We start from the raw sequence: 27013 nt of genomic DNA, 5'->3' as shown, positions 1-27013 counted from the left end.
TCCTATCAGAACCTCCTGGGGTCAGAAAGTTTTGCCCTTTTCAGAGATTTTTTTCAGCCGGTGAAGGCTTCTGAGCGAACTAGAAATTAAGATGGGATGCTGCATTATGTCAGAACTGCATGTTTAGTCTGCTTTCCTAGAAATAATCAAGAAAAGTTATATGTGAAAAGACACAGATGCTCCTTTCTCAGCAATATTTTCATACTTTTGAAGTATAATATAAAAAAACCTGGTTGAAATTTAGAACAATGTGTATTTTGTATATCCACATATTTTTTGATTTCATTTATAAAAGTTCCCAAAATATAAACATCCCTTAGAAATATCTAAGATTATATATAGAAAATATAATACCGTTAGTATGTATGTTGTATATATTATTATTATAGTATATATAATATGTAACACAAAGTAGTAAATATTATATCATGTTGATATTGATTCTTAGCCCAGCAAGTTTTCCTTTGAAAATTCATGGGAAACGGATATTCTACCACTTATTCTGACTTATAACTGAGCATATTTATAGCATGGAGAGTATTTTTACTTAGCAGGCTTCCAATCATTTTAGGAAAATCTTTGAAGGGTTACCTAAGACTAAGTTCCTCCAAATTTAATCGTATTGCTTATCTTTTATTTTTATGGTTATGTGAAAAAAGAGGTCTCAAATTAAAGCTGCTTGAAGACACAAATTCTGTTATGAGTTTGGTAATTAAGCAGCTCTTGTGCGTATCTTTGAGAATCTCAAGAAATTGTCTGTGACATTTACAATTGTTGTCCAGCCCCAATTCTCCAGAATGTTTTCACTTGTCAACTACAGTATATATAATCTACTAATTAAAAATCTACACAGTGAAATTTGGATTCAAGATAACTATAAAGATTTCCTCATAGGATACATAGCCCTAGAAGAGTCCTAAGTAAGTACCTATTAATATTCAACGAATACCAAGTTCATCTCACACTTCATTTCAATTTCAGAAATGAGTCAAAGAAGGACTATATCCCACAGACTATGGGACTAATACTAGTGTAATAAAATTTATTTCACCATTCTATTTTTGGAAAACAACAACAAAACTCCAATAACAAAACAAAACTTTGAGACCACTCTTTGGCTCTCTCTAATTCCTTTCCCTGGATAGCATTTCCAATTGACTTTTAAGGAAAAACAAACACATTTGTAAAAAAAAGTCTGGCCTCTTGTGAGTCCTTTCTCCCTTTGTCTTCCATCCCTTTTACTCAAGTTATAAAAAGAGAGAAAGGCAATGCAAATCTTTTCAGTTTACATTTTTTAAAACTTCTTTTCAGTTCTTGTTTTACTATTTTAGCTTTTCACCCAGCTCTGATTCTTCATTCCTATAGATGGGGACATGCTATGTTCATACCTTATCAATAATTCTAATAGAATATAGAGTTAAGTTCTTGTGACCAGTGCTTACTACTGGCATAAAACATTTGGTGCCAACCTCAAATCAATTCCAAATTGGCCAGCTGGGTTTAAGAAGGAGGCAGAACCTCACAGTTGACAGCTACCAGATGAATGTGACTCTTCTGTACAGCTGAGATATGGAATTGTCATTGGGAGCATTTGGTACAATTTGGTAGCTTGAAAGGCTGGGAATTCACATTTGTGATATTTAAGCAGATTTTAGTCTCACTGGCTTATTCCCAAGAATTGGGTAACATGTTATAGCTTTTGATGATTTGTTGGTTATTTGTTATTCTTTTAAATTCCCAAGGAATGAGCAAAATATCCAGTGGGAACATTGACGTGAGCAGTAGACTTAGCAGTCACTTCCATGGGCCATCAGCCGTGGCACATCACATTAAAAACCCCAGAGGTAGGCCAATCTTGGGTCAGAATTCTCCTCAGTTAGAGGAAGGCCCTACGATTAAAGAAAGAGCAAGTTCAAAAGAAGTCTTGGCTTAAAATGTAAGGTTTGCAAATCTCAGTATGGTTGGGGGAAAACAGGTGATGTTTATTTGAAATAAAGCTTTGCTACCATAGGGAATCACAGGGATTATCAAGAGCATATTAATTCAGCCACAAGGAAGCCATACTTTGCAACAGGTGTCACTTGAGCTAAATGAAGATGAACTTTGACTTTTATTTGAAATTAAATAAATATGTAAACTCTGGAGTAGAATATTTCTTCTTTAAAGTGTGCCTTGAGCCTTTTCATTGTCCAAATTCTGGATTATCATAAATTCATCCTAAATTACTTTCTGGTGACTCCTAAGATAAAGTGCCTTTTTTTCTTCTTAGACATTAAAACACATCGTGCTCTTTTAAAACTTATTCTTTACATCAGTTTGGCCATATCAATAATTGTTATGAAAAAATAGCAGACCTATCCAAGTGGGGTTTTAGGACCCAAAGAAGCTGATAGTAAGGAGTGAGTATTTTAGGTCTATTCACAAAAAAGGAAATAACAAGTTCCCTGACATTGGAGCTCCAACCCCTTTTGTTACAGGCTTGTGCTTCAGCTTCCTTTTCTGCTTAGTCATTGCTTTAACTCCCACTCCGAGATTAATTGCATGACCCTTGGAGATGAACGATCTTCCACTTAATGTTAACCAATGCAATCTGGACAACCTCAGGGTTGGTGAGGCTCCTCTTGGGTGGTTTTCATTTGTTTTAAGAACATTAAAGTATCTCATAAATCTATATTTATTATATTGGTGAGTAATCTACTATAATTAAATATGAAATGCTGAAGACAATGTTAAGGTAACATCGGGTTCACAAACCTCTTTTTATGGTGGTTTCGTCGCTGCAAAAATACTCTGGAATTTGCTTTTGTCTTTATGTCTGCATCTGTTTAACATTACAAAGCATCCAACAACATATCATTTTCAGATGGGCACTCTATAAGTTTTTTAAAATAATAGTGATGATTTTGATGATAAATACACAATGCTTATAAGAAAAGAATTTAAGACAAATTTTAGAAAGAATATGGCTAGGAATCATCTCACTCAATATAATGTGTCCTCACTTACCAGTGTTGGAAAATTTGGTGAGCTGATCTTAAAGAACACAGTTTTTAAGAATATCCAGGTTTGATACTTTATCTATTCTTACTAGTTTTAAGACTGAGACCAATATGGAGGTGCAGAATTCAGGCTGAGTAATTAAAAGAAAATCAACTTAAGGCCATGAATTTGGGAATCTATGATTTAGAACAGACTGAGATGTGTGCTAAAATTGACCTTTGCAATATCATCAGGAGAAAAGGGATTTGTTAAGCAAATTAATATTGAAACAAACATTGTTTTTAGAGGTATTTAAATTATCAAAGAGTATAAAGTTTTCCGGCACTTTTTACTCGTTTATGAAAAAAAATCAACGTTACCAGGCAGTATACTTTGATAACTGAAGCAGTTACCTAACCAGTTTCCACTTGGCAACAACAAAGTAACCGTATGCAATTGAGGAAAGTAACACGATTGCATGTCTTTCAAACATATTCTATAATTCACACTAGCAAAGCTTTTACTTCTTGGATTTTCTGGATTTTCAATATTCAGCAAGATGCATACCCTTCCCCTACCCCAACAAAAACTAAATAATGTGCTTTGGCGTTTTATCTTCAATAAAGGACCTCTATTTTCTAAGTTAGACAAATGAACAAAACAAAACAAATGGGAATAACTGAAGATAAGAGACTCAAAGAGTCAAATAGAGGGATGAAACTACAAATCAATAAATAACTCTGATTCTGGGAAAATGTATATGGTAGGGGATGAATGAATTATAGAATGCAAAAAGAGTGAGGTGAGGAGCCAGCCCGGTTGCCTAATGGTTAGGTTCGCATGCTCTGCTTTGGTGGCCCAGGGTTTGCGGATTCAGATCCTGGGCACAGACCTGCACACCGCTCATCAAGCCATGCTGTGGTGGCATCCCACATACAAAGTGGAGGAAGACAGATGTCAGCTCAGGGACAATCTTCCTCAAGCAAAAAGAAGAAGATTGGCAAGAGATGTTAGATAAGGGCTGATCTTCCTCATCAAAAAAAAAAAAAAAAGAAAAAAGAAAAAAATGAGTGAGGTGATCATTGAGTGCTCTCAATAAGCTGGAAAAATTACTTCTTTTTGCACTGAAATGTGCTATAAAATCTATTCACTAAAAAGTTTTCAAATTGAATAAATTTTTATGCATCTGTGCCTACAGTCAGGGACATAAATGAAAGAAATCCAAGACTTTCTCACTTAGGATTCCATGGCTAGCTTGAAGATTTAAGATAAAGCTGCCCGAGGGTAGAAAGTTTCTCTGTAAATCTAAACACCATTTCTATCAGACATCCCTGCAAACTGGCCTAGGAAAATTTTGCTGAGTACTTCAAACGGAAAGTTATTGTATGGCTGAGAATAAATACAAATAGATCATAAAATAGGCTTCTTTAAAAAAAAAATGTGTTGATGACTATGTTTCCAGTTCGGAGACTCCATGTGTATTATTTTTAATTACTGTGTAGCACACACATAATTAAACTTTGAGGAAAATGGCATAAGACTATCTCCATTCTAATGGTTCTAGAGAAATAATGGCGGCAGTGAGGTCCACCTGAAAAGCCATGGTCCTCATCTTCTTATAGGACAACAGCAACAAAATAAAATCCAGCATAGAAGCAGTTTAATAACATTATCTGTAACCATGATTTCTTAACATCCCATGTTTCTTTTGGTCTCTTCACACTTCTTGGTCTTTTCCTGATGACAGCATATTCACTATTTCCAAACTAGGCTAAATGAAGTGTTTATAAAAATACACAGTCAATGCCAAAATGGCAACCACCAATTTGTTCTTATTTCCATTAGGCCATCCTTGAATTTGAAAATCTCTAATTATGTTTCAAGTGCTTTAGGAGGCTGAATAGACCACTAGTAGGTTTTACCACATCTTAATTCTGAAAATTTGTATATAATTTAAAGGAAACACATCCATGTGTTTCTGACTAACTTGCCATTAAGCTTATTTTGTGAGCTCAATTTCATGTCAGGAAAATATTTAAAAGCCTCTAAAATTTTAAGACTTTGCCAGGAGCAAGGTATCACACACACACACGCCATTAAAAATGGGCTGGTCTTTGACAGCCCAAAGTCAAGGCTGTAAATAGATGTCTAATAACACTTCTAGAGGAAATAAATGCTCCCATCTTTTTGCAAACAGGTAGCTTACTGACCTCTGTTTGCCCACTTGGGTGAGCATGCTATACATCTGTAACTTTAGAGTAAAGATCTTATTCTTTTAGCAGTCAGTTTGCCTTGTTTCCAAAGTTAAGTTACTAAATTCTAGGAGGAATTCTGCACCGTTGCCCTAGTCTCAGTCTCACGTGCCTTCAGCAGATGTCTACAGCAATTGAGAGCAGCATGAGATTTTTCCATATAGTCGTGAGTTCCCAAAGAATAAACCAAAAGTCATGCTGCATCTGCTTTCTTCGCACATGCACATCGTGTTCTCTCTTGGAACTCACAGCTTGCTTCAGGCTTGGGAGCCCCCTGGGGTGGGAACTTTGCTCTACGTCTGGCATATCCACTGATTCACACGACACTTCGGAGACCATATATACTTTGTAAATTGAGTCGAAAATCCGAACCTTTGAAATACATTTTTAGTGTATTTCATTTTAAGTCTTCAATGTTATTTTATAGTAGTTGGATGGGGTATTAATTTTCATAACTTTTTAAAAAGCCAAATGAGGATCTTTATTAGGATCCATATTTAACATAACCCTGTGAAAATTGCATAAAGCCTGAAGATCAATGACTTTATTGACTGACAGCATCTTTGTTTGCACAGCATGATTCCACTAACATAACCATTGACTACATTTGAATATGATGTTGGCAATTTGTGAAAACCATTTGGCTTTAAAACATCAATGTGATTTGAATCAAAGGGGAATCATTGGGCAATTTGCTCATTAACTTCAGGTTTCTTCTTTGAACAACAGAATGGCTTAAAACAGAAAGAAGGACTTAGTAGATTTGGTGGTAGAAATTGAATGTTCTCAATTTTATTTGCAACAACAATGACAATAATAAGAAATAATGGTGAATGCCAACCACATGTCGGATGGGTATAATTAGAAAAGGTGAAATAGGAATAAATGGTCATCTTGAACATGTGGCAAAAGTGTTCAAAGAGACAGAATGGGAAAAAGGTTGGATTCATAGACAAAAGGTCCAGGTTGTAGTCCAGATGCATGTACCTGCCGGCTAACACTCTTAAAGTAGTTAGAAACTCTTTCCAGCCTCAGTTACTTGAAATTTCACTGGACCTGGAGGCAGGCCTGGGTTTAAGTCCTGTGTCTGTCACCTGCTATGAGTGATTTTAAATCAACTATTCATACTCAAAGCCTCAATTTCCTCATTTTTAAAATGGAGTTGATAACAACAATGCAGAGACGCCCGGAATACTTAAAGGACTACATGAGATGATGATGCAAAACTGCCAAGATTTAGACAAATCATATTATTAAATCACAGCCTAACTGGAATTAATCTATGTCAATGGATATGGTCATTGGATTTGAGTAAGGACACACAACCCAAGCAAATTATTTTCCTGCCTTTTCTCTTTTTGTAAGATCACTCTGGGTCCATTGTAATTCCCCTAAACTATTTTTACTTTTTTGATAACTAGAAGTGTCATCTTTATTGTAATCATCCTATCAGGTTTCTAGAATAATATAACTAGGTAACTGAACTACCATGTCCTAACTCCTTAGTGTCCAGAGGTGAATAAATTCCCTTCCGGTTGTTACGCTATTTAGTGGGACTCCATGGAATGTTAAGATTTAAACCAACTCAGAATCCGGGTATTATTTTTTTACTTTCTGATTATAAAAGCTGTGTATGTTAAAAAATTTGGTTTTAGACTGGTGAGATCAATAGTTAAGGGCATATTAATGGTTCATAAGCCTCTTTTCCAGAGACATGTAGGCTGGTGAAACAGGCATTTTAGTTTAAAGGAGTAGAGTTTCATGGCAATCCAATGCTTGACACAATGAATTAAAAATATTTTTATGTTTCCTATGGAACTTTGGGTGTTTGCAGTTAGAGGATTCTGGATCACATGTTGGTAGTTTTATTCTTTTCATTATTCCAAATACATATATTCCAGTCCTTTGGGTCTTTAACTTATTTTTTTTTCTAAATTTAGCATTGCACACACATTTTTAGTTAAGTAATAAACATCTGTCATCTGCCATTTATTAATATTAATTATAAATGGTCAGTGGCTCATGGGATCCAAGTACAGCAGCTGAGATTTTTTCTAAATCTGACCTCCTTAGAGTTTATATAAAAAGTGTTCAGAGTAGTTCTAAGCTCCTAGCCAATTTAAGGCTGGTTTGCAACCTGGTGTTATAGATTATGCATTTAGCAATCAAAAAAGGAGAGATAAATGACAGAAATCCTGAAAAAAACATTGTGTCAAGGGATTAAGTGGGACAAACAACAAGAAAGGATGTTGTTCAAAATGATATGATGCCATACATTAAACATTAATACAAGTTAAATGTTACATGTAAAGTGTATGTGCTAGGAATGTTACAAAATTTCATGTCCCTTTTCCAGTTTTGCTGCTTCCGATGACAAATGTGGGAACATTTCCATAAATTGTGTAAGTGAATACAAATTTGAGGACAAAACCAAGAAACAAAGGCTAACACGTTAGTACATCCCAAGAGAGCTAGTGTTCACAGCTACTTATTTCTTGTCAGCTGTAAACATCCTATAGCTACAGCATAACATACACAAAGACATCTGACATAACCCCTGCACAATGCCTGGGGGGCTACACTGACATATTCCTCCCTTACAAGATTCAAGCAATTTTCCTAAGAGAAAATATTGTGCTTTACTGTAGTAAAGAGTGCATAGGAATGTCAAGTTCAGATTTTACCTGAATCCAATTGAAAAACGTGAAAGAGATTTTATAAACCATCCTGTTTAATGGTATCATGTAGAATGCTCTAGCACAAGGCTATCAGTTGGTTAGCTCTTACGTCAATACAAGCACTTGTATTTTTTTTTATTATTTTAAATTGTGGCAAAATGCACATAACATAAAACTTACCATCTAAACCATGTTTAAATGCACAGATGAATGACATCAAGTACATTCACATTGTTGAGCAACCATCACCACCATCCATCTCCAGAAATCTTTTCATCTTGCAAAATTGAAACTCTGTACCCATTAAATAACAGTTCTCCATTCCCCCCACGCCCCAGCCCCTGGCAATCACCATTATACTTTCTGTCTCTATGAACTTGTCTACTTCAAGTACCCCATATAAGTAGAATCATACAATATTTATCTTTTTTGTGACTGGCTTATTTCACTTAGCATTATATTCTTAAGGTTTATCCATGTTGTAGCATGTGATAGAATTTCCTTCCTTTTTAAGCTGAATAATATTATATTGTATGTATACACAACACGTTTTATTTATCTGTTCATCTATCAATGCCCATTTGGGTTGCTCCCACATTTTGGCTATTGTGAATAATGCTGCTATGAACATGGGTGTCTAAATTTCTCCTTGAGACCTTGCTTTCAATTATTTTGGGATATACTTAGCTGTGGAATTGGTGGATCATATAGTAATTCTATTTTTAATTTTTTGTGGAACCATTCTGCTGTTTTCCATAGCGGCTCTACCATTTTTACATTCCCACCAACAGTGCACAAAGCTTCCAATTTCTCCACATCCTTGCCAACAACAAGCACTTCTATTTTTATCTATTTTATACATTGGACTCTGCATAAGATTTCAATAAAGTAGAGGATTCTGTCACCAAAATTCATTCTAAAGTGACTTTTCTCATCCAATCTTCTCATCTTGCAAGCATCTGTAGATAGCTCAGCAATCTATTAACAGGAGCAAAACAAGACTCTGTAAAATGCCCACTCAAAAGGCTGCTCTTCTCCCTATAAGAAACCTCTTGCTTGCCTCTTCTATACGTTTTTTTTCGTTCCACTCTTTTGGTGCCCCTTCCCAGACCCTACCTTTCCAATGAGAAATCTCTTAGCCTAATGCTCAAATCTGCTTTCCAGAATACCTGGCTCTAAGCCATCCCAAGCAATGAGAACAAACTCACTGAGAAAGACCTATTTCATTGACAGGAGCCTGTCTCTTTTCCGTTGTAGCAGCTGAGGATCGCTCAAGTAGGAGGCTCCCTTTGCTGTTAAAAATAGGGTTGATAAGTGATTCAAAAAAGGAGAAAGCAGGTAAAGTTGGTATGAGGATACATTATAAATATCTGTATAGCTCCAGAAATGGAATTAATAACAACACAGTTGTTAATGGAAAGCAATAACACACTACAGAAAATATTACATGCATTAAGCCACATGATATAGTGGAATATGCAATGAACCAGGATTGTGATAAGGTCATTTGGGCAAAGTCATTTATTCTCTTTAGGTCTTGGTATCATTTATTGCTGAAAAAGGACCGACGAACTGTCCATCTAAGGTCTTTATTGACTCTCTCATTCTGATTTTTCATTTTACAAGACCTATTACAATAGGAATAAGATTAGTCCTAATACACATCTTCTCTTAATTACGTTGGTAGAGGCAAAGTGAATTTATGAGGGATACTGGCAAAATAGCTTACATATATGGACCGTCCTATGTACACACAGATCCATTTACACTAGTGTGCCTAGCGCTATGTCTAGCACACAATTGCTGCTCAACAGATGTTTGTTGAATGAACATTCACACATATAAGATTACAGTATCTAACCAGTTTTTAGAAAATCAGCAACCCAGAAGGAAAAGTTGTGATTACTCAAAAATAGGATAAACCACTATAAACAGTCAAATAAATAATAGTATAAGAAACATATTTACTATACACATGACAAAAGGTTAATATCCCTAATATACAAAGAGTTCCTACAACTGATTCAGAAAGCAAATTAACTCAATAGAAAAATGGGCAAAACATATAAATGGGTATCCGATAAAAATCTAAATAAGTAATAAATGTGATTAGCCTTACTAGTAGTCAGAAAAATGTTAATAATAAACCAATACGATATCACTGTTAATGCATCAGATTGGCAAGAATTTGATGGACTGATAACATCCAGCCTGGCAAGGATATAAGGAAATAGGCATTTCTGATATTCTGCTGATAAATCTGATATCTGGTAAATGTGAACTCTGTTAAAACGTTTTTGAAAAGTAATCTAGCAGAATACATTAATATTTAAAATGTATACATCCTTTGGTTTATCCATCCAATGTTTGGCACTCCATTTTCTATTAGATCTCACAATTATGGAGTGCTTACCATGTAGACACAAGTCTAAGACTTTTATCCACACTCATGAACTCCTTGCTACAACTCTGTGAGGTAGTTACTGCTCTTATCCCCATTTCACAGATGAGGAAAACAGGGTAGACAGAGGTTAAGTAACTCGCTTAAAGTCATAGAATTAGTTAAAAGCACAACTGGATGTGAAAACAGCTACTGTGCTTCCAGAGCCCGTATACTAAATAAGATGCTGTGTCGCCTATCTTACCTCCAAAAGAAAGTGGGTGCATCAGCTCCTTATCATTATAGAGATTTTTATTATAGTTGTAAGAGCAAAAAACAGGAAAAAATTTTTACTATCTAGGTATAGCATTGTGGTATATTGGTATGTATACTTTTATGTACAAATAGCACGTATACTATTACTGATATTAAAAAATAATGCTTTTGTGAAAACTAAGCAAAGAAACAAACAGCAAATCCAGAGTTGAACTGAGGTAGTACTGCCTTTCAAATTATTTCAGTACTTTTTACTTCACTAAGCTGACGTTGCAAATATTAAACGTTACATTTTGAAGATGGTGAACATGAAAAGAAACAATGATTCTAGGAGCAGATAATTCTTTGAAAATTGAAGAAACCTGCAGGGATGGGAAGAAAGGATGATAAGGCAGGATATGAAGCAGGACGAGGGCCACTAAGAGCATAAAACACGGTAGGAAGACAACAGGCTGAGGGAGAGAAATTAAATATAAAAACTCCCTTCTACACATTTCAAAACAAAATTCGACAAACTGGATGAGTGTGAATCCACCGCAGGTTTGCCCATGAAATACTTGAGTAAACTGCATTGTAACAAACAGAGATAAAACAATTGAGATAAAACAAAAAGCCCTTTATGATTTCGGTATTGGTTGGAAACCAGAGAAGCATCATATCAGATGCTTACAGCATGTATTTATTATTCTGAGGGATATTTCACTATCATATGTCCATATTCCATAAAAAAAATTAGCTATCTAATTAACATTCTACAAATTACATTATGCAAAACTAGGTTATTATTTCTGTCAATTAGGGTAATAACTTTTGTTCACAGCTTACAATTAATTAGATATTAACTGCTGATCCTAAGTATGCATACATTTCTAAGTATGTTTTATTTTTGGAATTAGCAATGAATCTTACTTCCCAAGTGTGAATATGTTGATATTTCCTTGCCTAAAATGTGATATTATTCAAACCATCAGTGAAAAGTAACTGTCATTGTGCTTCCAGACATTAGATTTCATGTAATGCAACGGTACCAGGAATATCTCATTTAAAAATGTACATGTCTAGCATTGAGAAATAAAATGTAATTGGACTCCACTCAGAATCTCTTTCCTTAATCTGATCCTTTGCAAAAATAGGAAAAGCAGGCTCTTCCAGCAGAAACAACAAATAAACAAAACAACCCTTTACAAGGCATATTTCTCAATTATGGCAGCCTGGGCTCACAGAGGCTAGAGTTATGACCGAGTGGTGTATACACAGTATAAACACAAGAGTTCAGTAATTAGGTTTGAGTTAATTTGAAAGCTTCACTGGCCTGGTGCATAATCAAGCAAAAGGTCATTACCCACACTGGTGCATTTCACACAGAACACTCAGCAGCTAGAAACGGACATATCTTGACTTAAGCTTGCACAATTCAATTCCAGAAACCATTTAAATAAGAAGTAGATTCTTTTTCTATTCATTTCAGAGGCAGTTTACTCACATAGAAATGTTCTAGCAAATCAGAGAACTTAGAAAAAAATTAAATTAAAATATTATTAGTACCATGCTGGACATGTCTCTCTAATCTAAACTAGATGGAGAAAAACTTTGGTTATTCTTTCTCACTTAAATTTTTTTCCATGAATAATATTGGACAAGGATTACCCTATAGAAGAGTATAAGCTTCTAGATTTTGTAAATTTTAAACTTTTTTTTTGGAAGGGGCCATTTACATCTGTTGTTTTGTCAGCACCCTTGTTTCTAAGTAGAACTGCCACTCAAAATGGCCCATTTGTCCCTTGGCTTCAAAAGTGGGCATGTGACTTAGGCAGACCAGTCACAATATCTCAATTCCTCCATCATGGTGACTGGCTCAAGGTTGGATATGTGACCAAGCAGGGTCAATTGAGTCCTTTCATGAGATTGGACAAATGGACGTTGAAAGACGGAAAGCATTATCCTGTTGGATTGACAGCAATGTGGATATAGCTTAGGGCCGCCCAGAGTGAGCTTTCCCCTGGGTGGAGAAGGCTCTCAGCAGCAGGGGAGAAGAAGGCCCAAACCAAAGAGAAACAGAGGCAGGGTGAGCTGAAATGATGAGAAAGAGAGAGGCGAGAAGGAGATGGACCCAGTGATAATATCTGAGCACTCAGAGCAAGCTTTGCCTAAAGCCAATAGTTTTCATTTTGCTTAAGGTAATTTGAAATCTGTCATTTTCATCTAAAACTTCCTGATGAATACACAGGGGTAACACCGAGTTTGGAGAAAAGGGGCCATCAGTGGGGGCTAACCATGATACAGTGTCTTTCTGTTAAAGTAATAATCACGTATATTTGCAAATAAATTTTTTAGAGAAACTGAAAAACAGAAAGAAAAATTATGGAAAAGTATTTCTATCACCGACTTGTTGCCCTGAGGAACTCAAGGGTGGGTTTGGAAGCATTTAAATATTTTTCCAAATTGTTCTTTTCCCTTTTGTTATGTTAAAGAGATGCAATCACCAACCACCCTGAACCAGACCAAGCCTCACCACAAGAGCTACGCCTATGACCTTTGCCTTATTTTTAATGCTGAGATCTCTCCAGGAGGGGCTTAGGTCTTATTACCTCAGTGTGCGTGGAATCACATTTTCCAACTGAGCCTGCCCAAGCCAATACCCACCTCTCCTTTTTGAATATTCATTCCCCATCCAAAATAAGGTCCCTGCTTCCCAGGACACCATGCCTCTGGAAGTGATTCCTCATGGTCTCCTATTTGCTGCAAATACACCTTACTTTGTGAGACAACTACTTCTGGTGGAGAGTCTGATTTAACTTGCCAGGAGGGAACCCATTTTGGTTTCAGTCATTTCCAATTTAAGACATGAGAAATTAGGTGCTTTCAATACAAGATAAAAGGGACTGAATTGAAAATTAAATGGAAAGAGAAGTACATGTGGAAGATAGTAGACTCACCGTGGATTAAGAGGTTTGAAGAATTTGCCATTTACACCCATTTTGTATATGTTAACAATAATAGCCCACTGGTGCCACACACTGTGATAGAAGCTTCATGCTTAGATTTGTCCATAGGTAAAAAATGCACCTCATTCTATCTGGGGTCTGGTTTGACAGCAATGTACAGGGATTAAACCATGTGAGTAGGGCATTCCCATTCATGATGCTAAAAATGATATGGTTTTAATGTAAACAGTCTGAGAATGTTTCTGTTTCAATGACATCACAGAATTTCATTGTAACCTGGCTGTATGTGCTTGGTTACACCTCTTGGGGGGCCTAAGGTCAAGGTATCCAGTCCTTTCTGTCAGGCTGTAACAATCTACAAAGTCAGTCTGTAACGTTTCTAAGAAGAAGTTGCTGGAGTAGATAAAAAGAGAAGGAGATAATGATCTATGGAAAGAATAATTCTTTTGTGCCTTCAAATGTGGGATGTCTTCTCTGCCAAAGAGGTTTCAGCAACACCAGCAGTTTCAAGGAGTGACTGTATTAGGGAGGTAGGAAGGAGGACAGGAGCATGAAAGGAGGAAGTGTCTTCTTGCTGGAGAAATGTTTACTTTGTAATTAGCAAAGGACAAGAAGGCCCTTTTGGAAACTATACTTGGGGGTCCAGAATTTAAATTTATGCTGATGCTCTCTGAGTCTCTCTCTAGGGAACCCTCCTAATTGGCAGGGATCTCACTTGGCTAGAACAGGCTGCGAATGAAGCCAAGGTCTTGGGGTCATTCCTCCAAAGGGCCCGTTAACTCAGCTCTGTTCCACAGCCACAAGCTGTACCTTTAACCCTACTTAGCCAGCTTACAAACACATATTAGCACATCAACATGGTGGTCACAGAAAAAATACAGATATTCGCCTTGAGACCAAAACAGAGAGTAGGCAGAGATATTTCACTTTTGCCAGCATACACAAATTCTTTGTAAACATGTTAGCAAACTCTAATGAAGACTGCAGCTACTGATGGAGCAACTCGCAAAGATGAGAACTGTCCACACAGGCATATGCTACAAGTGAGCTGATCATCAATGGTCATTACCTTGTGGACTGACATAAACCATGATGCCAACATCTAAAACATAAGATTCATGATGGCAGGGCCTTTTGTTTCTTGTTCACTACTATATCCTTACTTAGCACCTAGGATTGCTTAGCACACAGCTGGTGCTTTAATAAAAATTTGTTGAGTGTATGAAGGTATCTTGGCCTGACCTTTGATTTATTCTTCCTATTCTGCCCTTTACAAATTGGAAAGTACAATGGAAATAATCTCCTACGCAACATCTCCTGTATCAACCACTGACTGTGTTTTTACAAAGGAAGAGATAGCCAGTACCTTAGATGGTAAGAGAATGTTAAATGAATGAACAAGCATACTCAACCAACTGCCAACAAGAGAAAGACCTCTGTGGTAGATTGCAAAAATGGTTACAATTCTCCACTCATCCCTGTATGTGCATGCCACCTTGCAAAGTAACTTTGCAGCTTCTCCCACCAAGAGGTGCAATCTGTTTCTTCAATTCTTGAATCAGAACTGGCCTTGTGATCTGCATAGGTTAACAGAATGTGGTGAAAGTAAAATTGTGCCAGTTTTGAGCCTCGCCTCAAGAGGAACTGCTTGGAACCTTGTAGAACCCCTAAGCACCTTGATGATGATAGAAACATAGCAGAATTTCCTCAGTCCTCAGCCAGCCAGTCTTATGAGGGAGCCCCGGGAGGACTGCTCGGTGGATCTCACCCCAAATTGCACACACACCATTTATTGTTGTTGTTTTAAGCCTCTATGTCTTGAGGTTCTTATGCAGCAAAAGCTAACTGAAACCACGTCACTCTCATGCACAGGATCTAAACAATGGCAAGGTCATTGTTTACTTTGGAGCTGAAGAATGCTTTATATACTACAGTTACTACTCTATTCAATAACCTGACCAGTGTGTGTTATGTTACACACACCAATGCGTCAAAAAGCATTAGATATTTATAAACATCACAAAAGAGAAATCCTAGAAAATACAGGCATTAATTTAGATAATTTATTACAAAGATTGTTTTAGAATAGGGATGCTGAGGTACACACCAACAGAGCAGAAAAGCCTAAAAATATTTTTTTCTATCACTATAGCAAGGAAAAGACCTAATGGATAATGGTAACACAAGTATTTCCCACCATGAATTTTGACCACCATGAATAATGTCCCTAAAATCTTAGCAAGCCATGGTAATAATTGTAAAGAGATAAGAACTGCTGGTTGAATTATAAAAAATGGTATTGTACCTAGGGTTGCAAGGAATGAAGTAAAAGGCTTTTTATTTTCTGCAGAGCTTTTTCTTTGACATTGAGAAGTTTAAGAACATACAATGGGATTGTAAAATGTATTAGAGGCAAGAAACCTAATAACTGTCAATTCACTTTTTTCAGCATCTACCCAGGTGCTGACTGTGATCCTTCTGCTCTGTTATTACAGAGGGAAGTAAACTGTACATACAAAGGATCTTGGCGTGGTCTTCAACCCACAAACCTGGGCAGCTGAGAATCCTCATAAAGATCTTGCCACTGTCACGTCAGTGTCAGAGGAAACAACGAGAAAGGTTGGGGCCCATTGCAGAGACTATATCATTCTTTTAGCTGTGTGGATAATAGATTCGGACACATATTAGGGCCAGCCTGGTGGTGTAGTGGTTAAGTTCACAAGCTGTGCTTTGGGGGCCTGGGGTTCGCGGGTTCAGATCCTGGGTGCAGACATACACACACACCGCTCATCAAGCCATGTTCCACATACAAAATAGAGGAAAATTGGCATATGTATTTGCTCAATGTCAATCTTCCTTGCAAAAAAACCCCCAATTCTGACATATCCATTGAATTTTCAAGCTGATTTGATGCTTCAAGGATTAAATTGGAGTTCAGGAAAGAAGCAAAAAGGAGTAACAGTTGAATAATATACTAAGGGAAACAAAAACCCATAAAGTCAGGGAAGAGGCCATGAGTGAACATGATTGACAAGGATCTGAAGATGAACCATGTTTTTATGGAGGTCTTTGGAGATCAATAGTGCCTGCATCCTTCATACAGTAGTCTACCTGTACTGTTATTGAAAGCCTACTATTTACATGGGGTTATGGTCTATACAAGTTGTAATTTTTTGATCAGTAACAATTGTAATCTAGGTCTGGTTCTAGTATTTACAAAATTTAGTTTAAATTTTGAAGTATTAGATTGAACCATATGAAACTACTAATAATTGGCCATTTATGACCTACACAAATGGCAATTTCATATGGTTCAGCCTAATAGAGAGGAGAACATTAAACAACAAGAGATGACTGTAGCCCCATAATTAGTCTTGGTCAAGAGAAAAGTAAATAGTGATTAAACAACTGGCCAGCTTCTCCATTGAGGACATTAGATGAAAAATTGGGCTTAGCCTTTAAGCAGAAGTACATACATTTATATTAAGGAATATCTCTCTGAGAGTGAAAAGTGTTATTACTGCAATGGACCAGCTTTTTCAGAGGTTTTAGACATGGTTGAATATTTTTGTGTGGTACTGAAATACTTTAAATTGAAAAAATATTAATTTTTATAAAAATTGATTATTACCTTTATATTGATCAGGGAGCAAAAATTTCCCCTCTGTTCCACCATCTTATTCTTGTTATTGAAGCTTTGCACCATGTGCAGGTTTTCATTAATGGCAAGTGATCCTTCCCAGAACAAACAACCTGTTGGCTAGGGATTGACTAGTCCCCAAGAAGGGATAACAAAGAGAGATTGTTGCCTTTATACCAGGTTTTCTCATCCTTGACACTACTGGCAGATAATTTGTGTTCTGTGGAGCTGACCTGTGCATTGTAGGGATATTTAGCAGCATCCTTGGCCTCTACCCAATAGAAGGCTGTAGCATTCTCCTCCCCCACATTGTGACAATCAGAAATGTTCCCTGGGGAGCAAAATCATGCTTGATTGAGAACCACAGTCTCTCATGCCATTATTATCTCAGCTCTGTACTACGTTAATTTTCTCTGACCTCTGTCAAAGGGCTAGCCTACTGACTGGGTGTAGAGAAAGAGCAGAAAGCTCCCATCCTCCAGTGCTTAAACAGGATGAGTGTCTGTAGGCCAGCTGGTCTTCCTCCATGAGGTGAAGGTGGGGAGAGGACATCAGCTAACTACTCTAAGCCAGTTGGCATCCTACAATTTTGAGCTAATGAATCCATCTCTTTGGATTTTGAGAACTGTTCTGGAAATCTTGGCTAGATGTCTTGTTTTGAATTTGAATGAATACTTAATATAAATCCCTCCTGTAAAAAACTTAACTATTCATCACTGGAATAGTTGTTATAAAGATTTTAAGAAGTAAACTAAAAGGGAAGCAAACATAGGGAAAAAAACAGACATCGTTTTTTTATTTGCTTGATTTTTTAACACTGATTTTGCTGTAATTTTAAATATTGTGCTTATGATACATACAATGCATATTTATAATACTGAAAGCATTTAAGGCATGATTGATAGCAATTTATAAGTTAACATGTAACACTTTTCCTTTATGTAAAAACTAGTAGACGTTTATGACTTCTAATTTTGGGAAGGCACATAAGGCGACCTATGATATATTCCAATAATGCAATAATTCCCACGCGTGTTTCTTCCTTGGAAATGTCTCTGAACTTTTTATTTATTTATATTTTTATAGATTCCTTTTTTCTCTCTCTGCTAGAGGGGATGCTATTTCTTCTTTACACCAAAAACGTAGACCCTTCCCCATTTCTTCAATGACTCTGCCCTTCTCTCTCTTTTCTATCCCAAGATCACACACTACATGTAATGAATTAGTATGTTTTTTATGCAATTGGTCAAAGAAGAAAATTTATTTCATTCCTTGTGAATTGCTTTAAAATTGAATATCTCTAGGAAATTGTCTTCAGTTAATTAAAGAAATGTACAAATGAATGAAAATATGTTTGGCGATCCTCCTTCCTCTGCCTGCTCCCCTTCCCAGCCCCCTCCACAAAAATCACCATTGCGCATCAAATGCAGGCACATGTATATATTTACCTGTCCTGTTTCACTTCCTCTTTTCTAAGATGGTTACACCCAGTATATCAAAAGATTCAATAAATATAAGTTGAGAATCACGGAAAGTGCATTTTCTCCTTGTTTACTTCTATTTCAATATATTATTTTAATGCATATGTGATACTAGCCTATAAGTTAGTCTTTATAATCTCTTAAAATATATGTCATATATCTTTGACATTTCAGATATATAATTTAATTTAGGTAGGCTCAAGCTAGAAAGTATTGCAATAGTAATAACTTCTTATTAAAGCTCGTAATTGATGAAGAAGTTAAGATTGATTAAAAGGTAGCATGTCAGGTAAAGGGAAATAATCTTAAATGGTGCAAACAAATAGTACATCAGACAAAAACTCAGATTTGGGGCTAGAGAAATTACATTTTTCTTCCCAGATTCATTTACTCTAACTATTCTAAGCAAGAGAAGAATGTTAGTAAAGAAAAACATGTGTATGTAAGATTTTGCAACCAATTTTTCCAACATATATCCATGAAAAAGCATCTCACAAGTAGAATAATCCATTCTGTTACTAAAAACTATTTCCTTCTATTCAGCCTCTTCTTTGTGTACATTTTGGAGAGTCATTTCTGGATCTTATCATTCTTCCCCAGAGACCTTGCCTTTGGCAATTACAACACAGCAGAAAAAATCCTGAACACATGCTCCATACCTTTTCCAAATATGAGTTATCTACCTCTGTCTATTGTTAACTCTTAAGCAGGGATGATAGATGTAAGTGTGAATTCAAGATTTCTAGGCTAAATTTTATTTTTAAAAAGACCTTATCTTTTAGCTTACTCATCTAAACATTCTCAAGCCACGAACCTAAAAGATCTTATCTTATGAATCTACAAGCATTTAGGAGCAACTCAAGTAATAGCTATTCTGGTGGCAGGAGAAATCATGTCTTCATAACTTTATGGTGTTTATCTTTATCACTTTATTGTATATATATCTCTCTAAGATATATATATTTCAGAACCTAAATGAGAGGACTCTGGGTAATGTAACTATTTTGATTTGATATTTGATATATAGTGGCCTGTCCAGAGGTCATAAATACTTTTCTATTTGGTTTCTTAATGTTCGGATAGGATATTTGAGAAGTTACCATTAAAAGAAGTTAAGAAAACTGTTAGGTTAGAGAAGTAAGGAATGGACAGAGAAGTCGTTTCCTTCCTATCTTAAATTTCTGGGCTACTTGAAAAAATTTTTTGACAGACATATAGAAAGATGAATGAAGATTAAATAAAATGGAACTGAATGTGGAATTTAATTATAAATGTGATCCACATTTCCTACTTGGTAGTCTATGCATTATGAAATTTGAAAAAGAATAATTCACCTACATTTTTAAGGTTGTATAAAGTTCTCTTTGTAAATATAAATTGACACTGTACCCTTCTCAGAGGGGAGGAAAAAAGGCCAGAAAGAAACTTTTAAGCCAAGCTTTTGTCACAGGTTACTATTTCAAACTTCTTGTGGCATCCTTTACTTATCCATTGCTAGTTTTAAAAACTGACATTTTCAATGTTAATGTTTAAGTCATGTGATAGCAAAATATATTAAAAGAACACATTCTCTAATAGAGGAAATAAAATGTAATTAGCATCATAATTTAATTTTTCTATTGGATAAGATTTTCTTCACTTATATTTTAAAAGCCAAGTTCACTGAATACTGATTAGTAATGTAGAGTCTTTGTGCAAAGACTAATATGAGCAAAGACCACCTGTAAGTCATTAAATTTCAAGAAAATTTAGTAAACATAAGTAAATGTACGGCTATGGGAGCTTACCAACAAGTAGAGTGATGAAATATTTGATTTCCAAATCCAGCTTTTAAATTGTAAGATGTTTTAAATTAATTGGTAACCAATGCCAGAAAGACCTTTTTCACTAGCCAACTTTCATTCCTTAAGCCTAATTTTAATCAAAAGCGCTTACAAATTTACAAAAGCTTAAAGTTCCCTTTAAAATAATCCATGTCTTCGGGAATTTTATCACATTAACTACTTGGTTACTAACGGCAACAACAGGCTGCATACGTTCTGATGATGGCCAGTTGTTTGGTGTCGGCAAAGCACAGGTGACCCAAATTCTTTCTTGTGTGAGCACTGTTGGAGTTTGCAAGGCACCCTCCTCTGCGTCCCCACTGACATTTGTTCACACGCCTATAATCTCTCTTACTTTATGATATGGTGATTATCTGTTTAAACATCTCAACCCTCCATTGGACTCTGAGTGCACCTTCAGATAGAGACAGTACTGTATTCTGTTGTGAACCCCAGGGCTTAGCCTTATGCTTGGCCATAAAGTGAAAAGTCAATGAAATAATACTGATTGAATGAATGAATGAAATAAACACAGGAAGTTCAACTACAGGCGCAGCTAAACTTCTTCCAAGATGCAATTAATTGAAAGGATCATTTATAGGCTTGCCAGATAACTACCAATAGTTATATAAAGCTAAATAACGTATTTATAGGCAGTGACGCTGAGGACATTAGTGAGAAGGGTGGAAAAATTCTCTTCTAAATGGAAGTTTAATCACCTTAAAACATCACATTAAATGATATACTTCTCCTTTGCAATCGTAAGACTTCCGAACAAGCTCTGACACAGTTATTGAATATTTATCTATGGATTATGTAATCTGATATGCAAAGTTAGCGTAATATGAAAAAAATCTGGGGATTAAATGTCATTAATTCGTGTATTATATTTATGAAATATGGCCTTGGTCATTTACTTTAACTATAAAGTCTGTATTAAAAACATCTACCATTTAAATATTCTAAAAATCCTGTGTAACCTTTAAAACAAGTTTAGTGACAAAAACTTAAACCTAATCGCACTACTTGGGTTCACAGGCAATGAAGAAAGGAATAAGCTCATGGCTGGTGTTCACCATGGTCTTATACTAAATGGTATCAGACCTTGCGTTTATGAGGCTTCCCAAAAGTTCTCCAGGCACTAGGAAGGCGGATGATAGGAAAGATAATGGCCTAAAAGAAAGGTAGAGGCCCAAATGCATCCAATGCAGCCTCTTTTGCCAAAATTCAATTAGCACACTTCTAGAGTAGTTTAAGCTTCTGATATCAGGCTCCCTTTTTTAAAACTATTACATCAATATTCTGTAATTTACAGCCGACATATTCTTGGTTTGGTACATATTTCAGGGTTTTAGACACAAGTGATAATACTAAATATTTCCTAAGAAATGAAGTGAAATTTGCATCAAATTCTGAGGATTCAAACAAGCACAGTTTGTTAGTATGACTGTACCTCGTTCTCCCTTCTGACACTTCTTTCTTTGCACTGTACACTTTCTTGTCTCACTGGTGGGGGGACACAGGTTACCCTTTGCTGATGGATGCTGTATGATTTCTCGGACCCGTGTTTCAGTCCCTCTTTTGAAGCCACATGTTTTTCCTTTCTTCGTGCATGGACTCCAAGGACTCCATTCACTGGCCTCACAGTGCACTGAAACAGAACAGCAGCAAGAGCCTCAGCTGGCTCACAAATATTTTCACAATTGTTAAATAAACAAAAAAGTTTGCTTCCATCAATACTTGCCCAAACTCTCAGCGGAAATCCTGCAGAATGAAGTTGGGCAAGATGACTTAAAACAAAGAGAAAGAGAAAGGCAGGAATAGAATGTTTTCCATTTTTTCATTCTTATATTATCAGGTAAACTCATTCTTGCTTTGGGTTTACTTTTCACTCTAGAGTTGATTAAACCAGGCGCTAATATAATTACTCACAATTTACCAATGCCTTACAATTTCTAGGGCACTGATACATTTATTGGTTGATCCTGGGTATAATTTGATAAAATAGTCGTTATTATGTGCTAGAGAAATGATTCTCAAACTTTAGTGTACAAAAGAATCAGCTGAGGGGCTTTCTAAAACACAGAATGCTGGACCCCATCCCCAGAGCCTCAGCTGTCTGGGGTGAAGCTGGGGAATTTGCATTTCTAACAATACATGTGATGCTGATTTGCAGGTCCTGAGAACACAGTTTGAGAACGTCTGTGCTAGAGAATGGTTAGGCAAAAAAACGAATCCAAGTCCTTGGCCTACAATTCCCTGTCTTTTCTCTTTCACGTGCTCTTGGGTACTTAAACGTTGTCATTTATTAATGGGTTTGGTTCAGGCATAGTATCTATTTTAAATCAATTCTAGGTCAATTTCAGCTGATAAACTGCTTCTGGAATTAACTTGACTGAATGATTTCTATGATGAATTGATGTACTTTTTCTTTCTTTTTTTTTTTTTTAAAGATTTTATTTTTTCCTTTTTCTCCCCAAAGCCCCCCGGTACATAGTTGTGTATTCTTCGTTGTGGGTTCTTCTAGTTGTGGCATGTGGGACGCTGCCTCAGCGTGGTCTGATGAGCAGTGCCTTGTCCGCGCCCAGGATTCAAACTAACGAAACACTGGGCCTCCTGCTGCGGAGTGCGCGAACTTAACCACTCGGCCACGGGGCCAGTCCTGATGTACTTTTTCTAAAGATTCTTTTGTATATTTTTTTCTTGTTCCGTATGCATTAATCTCTTCTCTTCAATCATGGCTTCCTTGCAGAGACTTTTTTTTTCCACCCCAGGGAAAGATTCGCCCTGAGCTAACATCTGTTGCAGATCTTTCTTTTTTGCTCCTCCCCAAAACCTCAGTGCATGTTTATATATCTGAGTTGTAAGTTTTTCTAGTTCTTTTATGTGGGCTGCCGCCACAGCATGGCACCTGACAGATGAGTGGTATGGTTCCATGACTGGGAAGTGAACCCAGGCCGCTGAAGTGGTGAGAGCACTGAACTTTAACCACTAGGCCATCAGGGCTGGCTCTTTGCAGAGATTTTTGCACTTTCAATGAAAATAAATGTCTGTAAGGTGCTATTCTTATATTTAAGTCATAAAACTTCCTAATTTACAGCAATGGAAACAGCCAACAGCAGTAATTCTTTCAGATGACATAAGACTGTCCACAGAAACAAGTTTCCAGTAAGCTGTCTTGCTGCCTTCTGGTTTAAAGAACCCTGATTTTAGAATAGAAGGCTGTCTTTCGTACAACTTCAAGAAAGGCAAGCTAAATGTTTTAGAAATTTAAATCCATTTGCCATCCACATTTTCACATGCTTTTTATCCCTTTCAGGTATCTGCATGCAACACAGAGTTAAATGGAAATGACTGGATAAGTAAACACAGGTTTCTCTGAATTTAAATGAACTTCACTGAACCACTTTCAAAATAATCTTTATGCTCACTTACACCACTATAATTTTGGTTAATGGATAGAGCAACCAAGTCACTTAATGGTATAATAATCTCTTGCCAGTTAAGGACATATCTCCCATCCCAATATTAATTATTAAAAAGCAGTGGGTCTTTAGCATATATGAATAAAAATACCTCCAAGGAAGCAAATAGAAAAATAAAGATCAAAGTTTCTGAGCTGTCACTTTGTCCAGTATTCATTTAATGCCAGAACTAAGAGGACTAAATTAGAAAAAATTATATGATGTGGAAGTGACCAGAACTTTAGTGCTTTTTTCACAATAGGAAAGGTGATCTAAGCAAATGTATACCTAGACTTCAGAAAAACCGATTTACAAAATCCCAGCAGACGTAGCTGAGTCCTTAGTCAGCTGATGAATGGTTCGAAAATGAAACTCTAATGACAATCTTTGATCCTTGCACTGAAGAAGAAGGAGGAAAAATATTCAAAACTAGTGAATTCAGGTAGTAAAAAGCTCTAATAAGTAGGATAGTTAAAAAGCCTTGAGAGGAGGAGAATTTTCCCTCAAAAAATACTGTAGAATGAACCTATAATGTTAGTGTCCTAAAAGTATTTCTGGAAAAAATGGACACTTTGGGAAACATGTAAAGACAACAAAAAGGGTGATTTAAATTCTATTCAGGTCATTAAATGAGCAGTGTAGAACTGGGGCACTATTTGGTTAAGAGGTAATTAAGAAAAAACAGAACTACTCACCTTCTGTATTTCTTCTATCTTCTGTATTAAGAACAATCTGAACACTGGAAATCTTTATTCACTAAAGAAGCTAGTATCTCAAAAATGGAATTAGCTCCCCGGCCCTGGAAGTGGTTGCACTGTGGTTGACAGGAACACTGTAAAAGGGATTCTTTTTTTTTTTTTTTGAGGAAGATTAGCCCTCAGCTAACATCTGCTGCCTATCCTCCTCTTTTTTATTATTTTTTATTTTTATTTTTTGTTAAAGATTTTATTTTTTTCTTTTTCTCCCCAAAGCCCCCCAGTACATAGTTGTATATTCTTTGTTGTGGGTCCTTCTAGTTGTGGCATGTGGGACGCTGCCTCAGCGTGGTTTGATGAGCAGTGCCATGTCCGCACCCAGGATTTGAACCAATGAAACACTGGGCCGCCTGCAGCGGAGCGCGTGAACTTAACCACTCGGCCACAGGGCCAGCCCCCTATCCTCCTCTTTTTCGCTAAGGAAGACTGGCCCTGAGCTAACATCCATGCCATGCCCATCTTCCTCTACTTTATATGTGAGATGCCTGCCACAGCATGTCTTGACAAGCGGTGTATAGGTCCACACCCGGGATCCAGACCTGCGAACCCCAGGCTGCCAAAGTGGAACGTGCGAGTTTAACCTCTGTGCCACTGGGCCACCAGTGAATTAGGAGAGAAGTTGAACTGGATGTCCCACCAGTAGTGGCTTTACAACACCATTACTTGTTTGTTCTCATTCTCGTTGACTGACTGCATCGTTCCTAGAAAACAGAACTAGGGCTCGTTCTTTGCTACTTACTCTTTGGAGCTGGATATCTTCCCTCTGTGACTACTTGAACAAGGCCAACTCTCCAAGAGGAGCGATGGGGATGACAGAATGACAGTGCAAAAAGGAAGCAAATATCTGGAGCACAAAGTGGAAGAAATATGTTCTCCTATAAAATTGGGTTCAGTGGACATTTATGCTTAATTTGACCTGCAAACCAGGGGGAGTAGATATGCAATGGCACAAGCCTTTTGCCCCAGCTCTATATCAGGGTAGTACTTTCTCTGGTTATGACCTTTCCTCTCAACACCTGGGTAAAAAACAAGTCATACAGTGTAGATTTTAGCAAAGGAGAGACACGTTCTTCAGCCTCTTGGGTGAGCACTAGAGAGCTAGAGTCAAGGTACTGTACAGCACTGACAATAACTCACATTGCACCCTTGGGATCATCATTTCAGCTCTCTGGGTCCTAGTTATCATATTTATTAGACAACTAAGCTTTACTGTTCCTTCGTGATAATCAAATAGATCATCCTTTTTCATGAAATTCTGGAGCGAGCCCATGGGCATGGCCCATATAGCGTTTGTAGGTTAGGCGCTGCTTGATGAGAGCTGCCTTATGGAGCCAGCCACAAGAGCCAGCCCTAAACAAAAGTTACTGATTTATGCTATTACTATGTCCTAGGTCATTTATACCCATCTGTTCAATGAGCCCGATGTACTAAATGGCCTTTAGATTGCTAACCCTTACTCTAAAATATATAAATTTCTTAAATTTAGTTATGTTAAGACCTAGTCTTTGTCTAAACAGTAGTATAAATTACCAGTAAATTTTCATAGCTAATCCAGCAGTGCCAGGTATTAAATGCCCTCTGTGATAGGAAAGCGTTAATACATTTAGGATAAATAGACTTTCAAGGACTGAATGCTGCGCCTTCAACGACTAAGACAGTCTAAACCTGTGCCCTCTTTCCTGGGGAGAGAAATACCACAAACTTTTCTGCAACTCATCCCGAATTTCTGTCCTTGAATGTGCCACAGAATTGGTTCCTATTTTTTCCACTGTTTGGAACTTATTACCTCTAATCATCAGCCCTCAGGACCTACAAAGAGATGAACATGCAGTGCTTTCTCATGTATCTTTTACCCTATTACTAAGTTGTTTTTCTGTGTCTTTATTGACTAGAGGGGGAAAAAACAAAAGACTGGACCAAAAGGAGCCATGAACTGTTTCAGGATTGTTGTTTTCCAGATGCTTCTGAAATGATCTTTAAAATATCATCTATTTATTTCATCCTCTCAAAAACTTTGCTTAGAAGTAAATTTTCCGTGTGGATCTGAAATGGTTAAATCACCACTTTAGAGTTATTACTCCAGCACTTTAGATTTGAATGGATCTGTCTGTGGGGACCCCAGGGGAGTCCTGGACACTATCTTGTACTGAATCGGGAGAACATTTGTGTGCATGTGCCAACATCGGTGCAGCATCAAAGCTTCTTGTAGCTGTTGCCCAGGGGACTTTGAGATTTAGTATGCTGTTTTCCCATTTGGTTTAGCATCTGCTCCCCAACTGTTCATCAAACTTGTAGCTGTAGTAGCTGCACCACATTTAAAAGAGGGAAAATATAGCCTGA

At 36.8% G+C, this 27013-nt stretch overlaps 1 protein-coding gene across 3 annotated transcripts in view; it reads right to left on the bottom strand.

The window, feature by feature from the left end:
* RSPO3 (R-spondin 3) overlaps positions 1-27013 on the bottom strand; it is a 91068-nt gene that overhangs the window by 30116 nt on the left and 33939 nt on the right. For all 3 annotated transcript variants that reach the window (XM_014853320.3, XM_070496359.1, XM_070496358.1), the window contains exon 4: positions 21908-22105. In XM_014853320.3, coding sequence (XP_014708806.1) covers positions 21908-22105 — 198 coding nt within the window. The remainder of the gene's footprint in view (positions 1-21907; positions 22106-27013) is intronic.

The sequence above is a fragment of the Equus asinus genome, chromosome 24, assembly GCF_041296235.1.
Source record: "Equus asinus isolate D_3611 breed Donkey chromosome 24, EquAss-T2T_v2, whole genome shotgun sequence".
In the NCBI taxonomy this organism is placed as follows: domain Eukaryota; kingdom Metazoa; phylum Chordata; class Mammalia; order Perissodactyla; family Equidae; genus Equus; species Equus asinus.
This window is presented reverse-complemented; position numbering and strand designations above follow the sequence as displayed.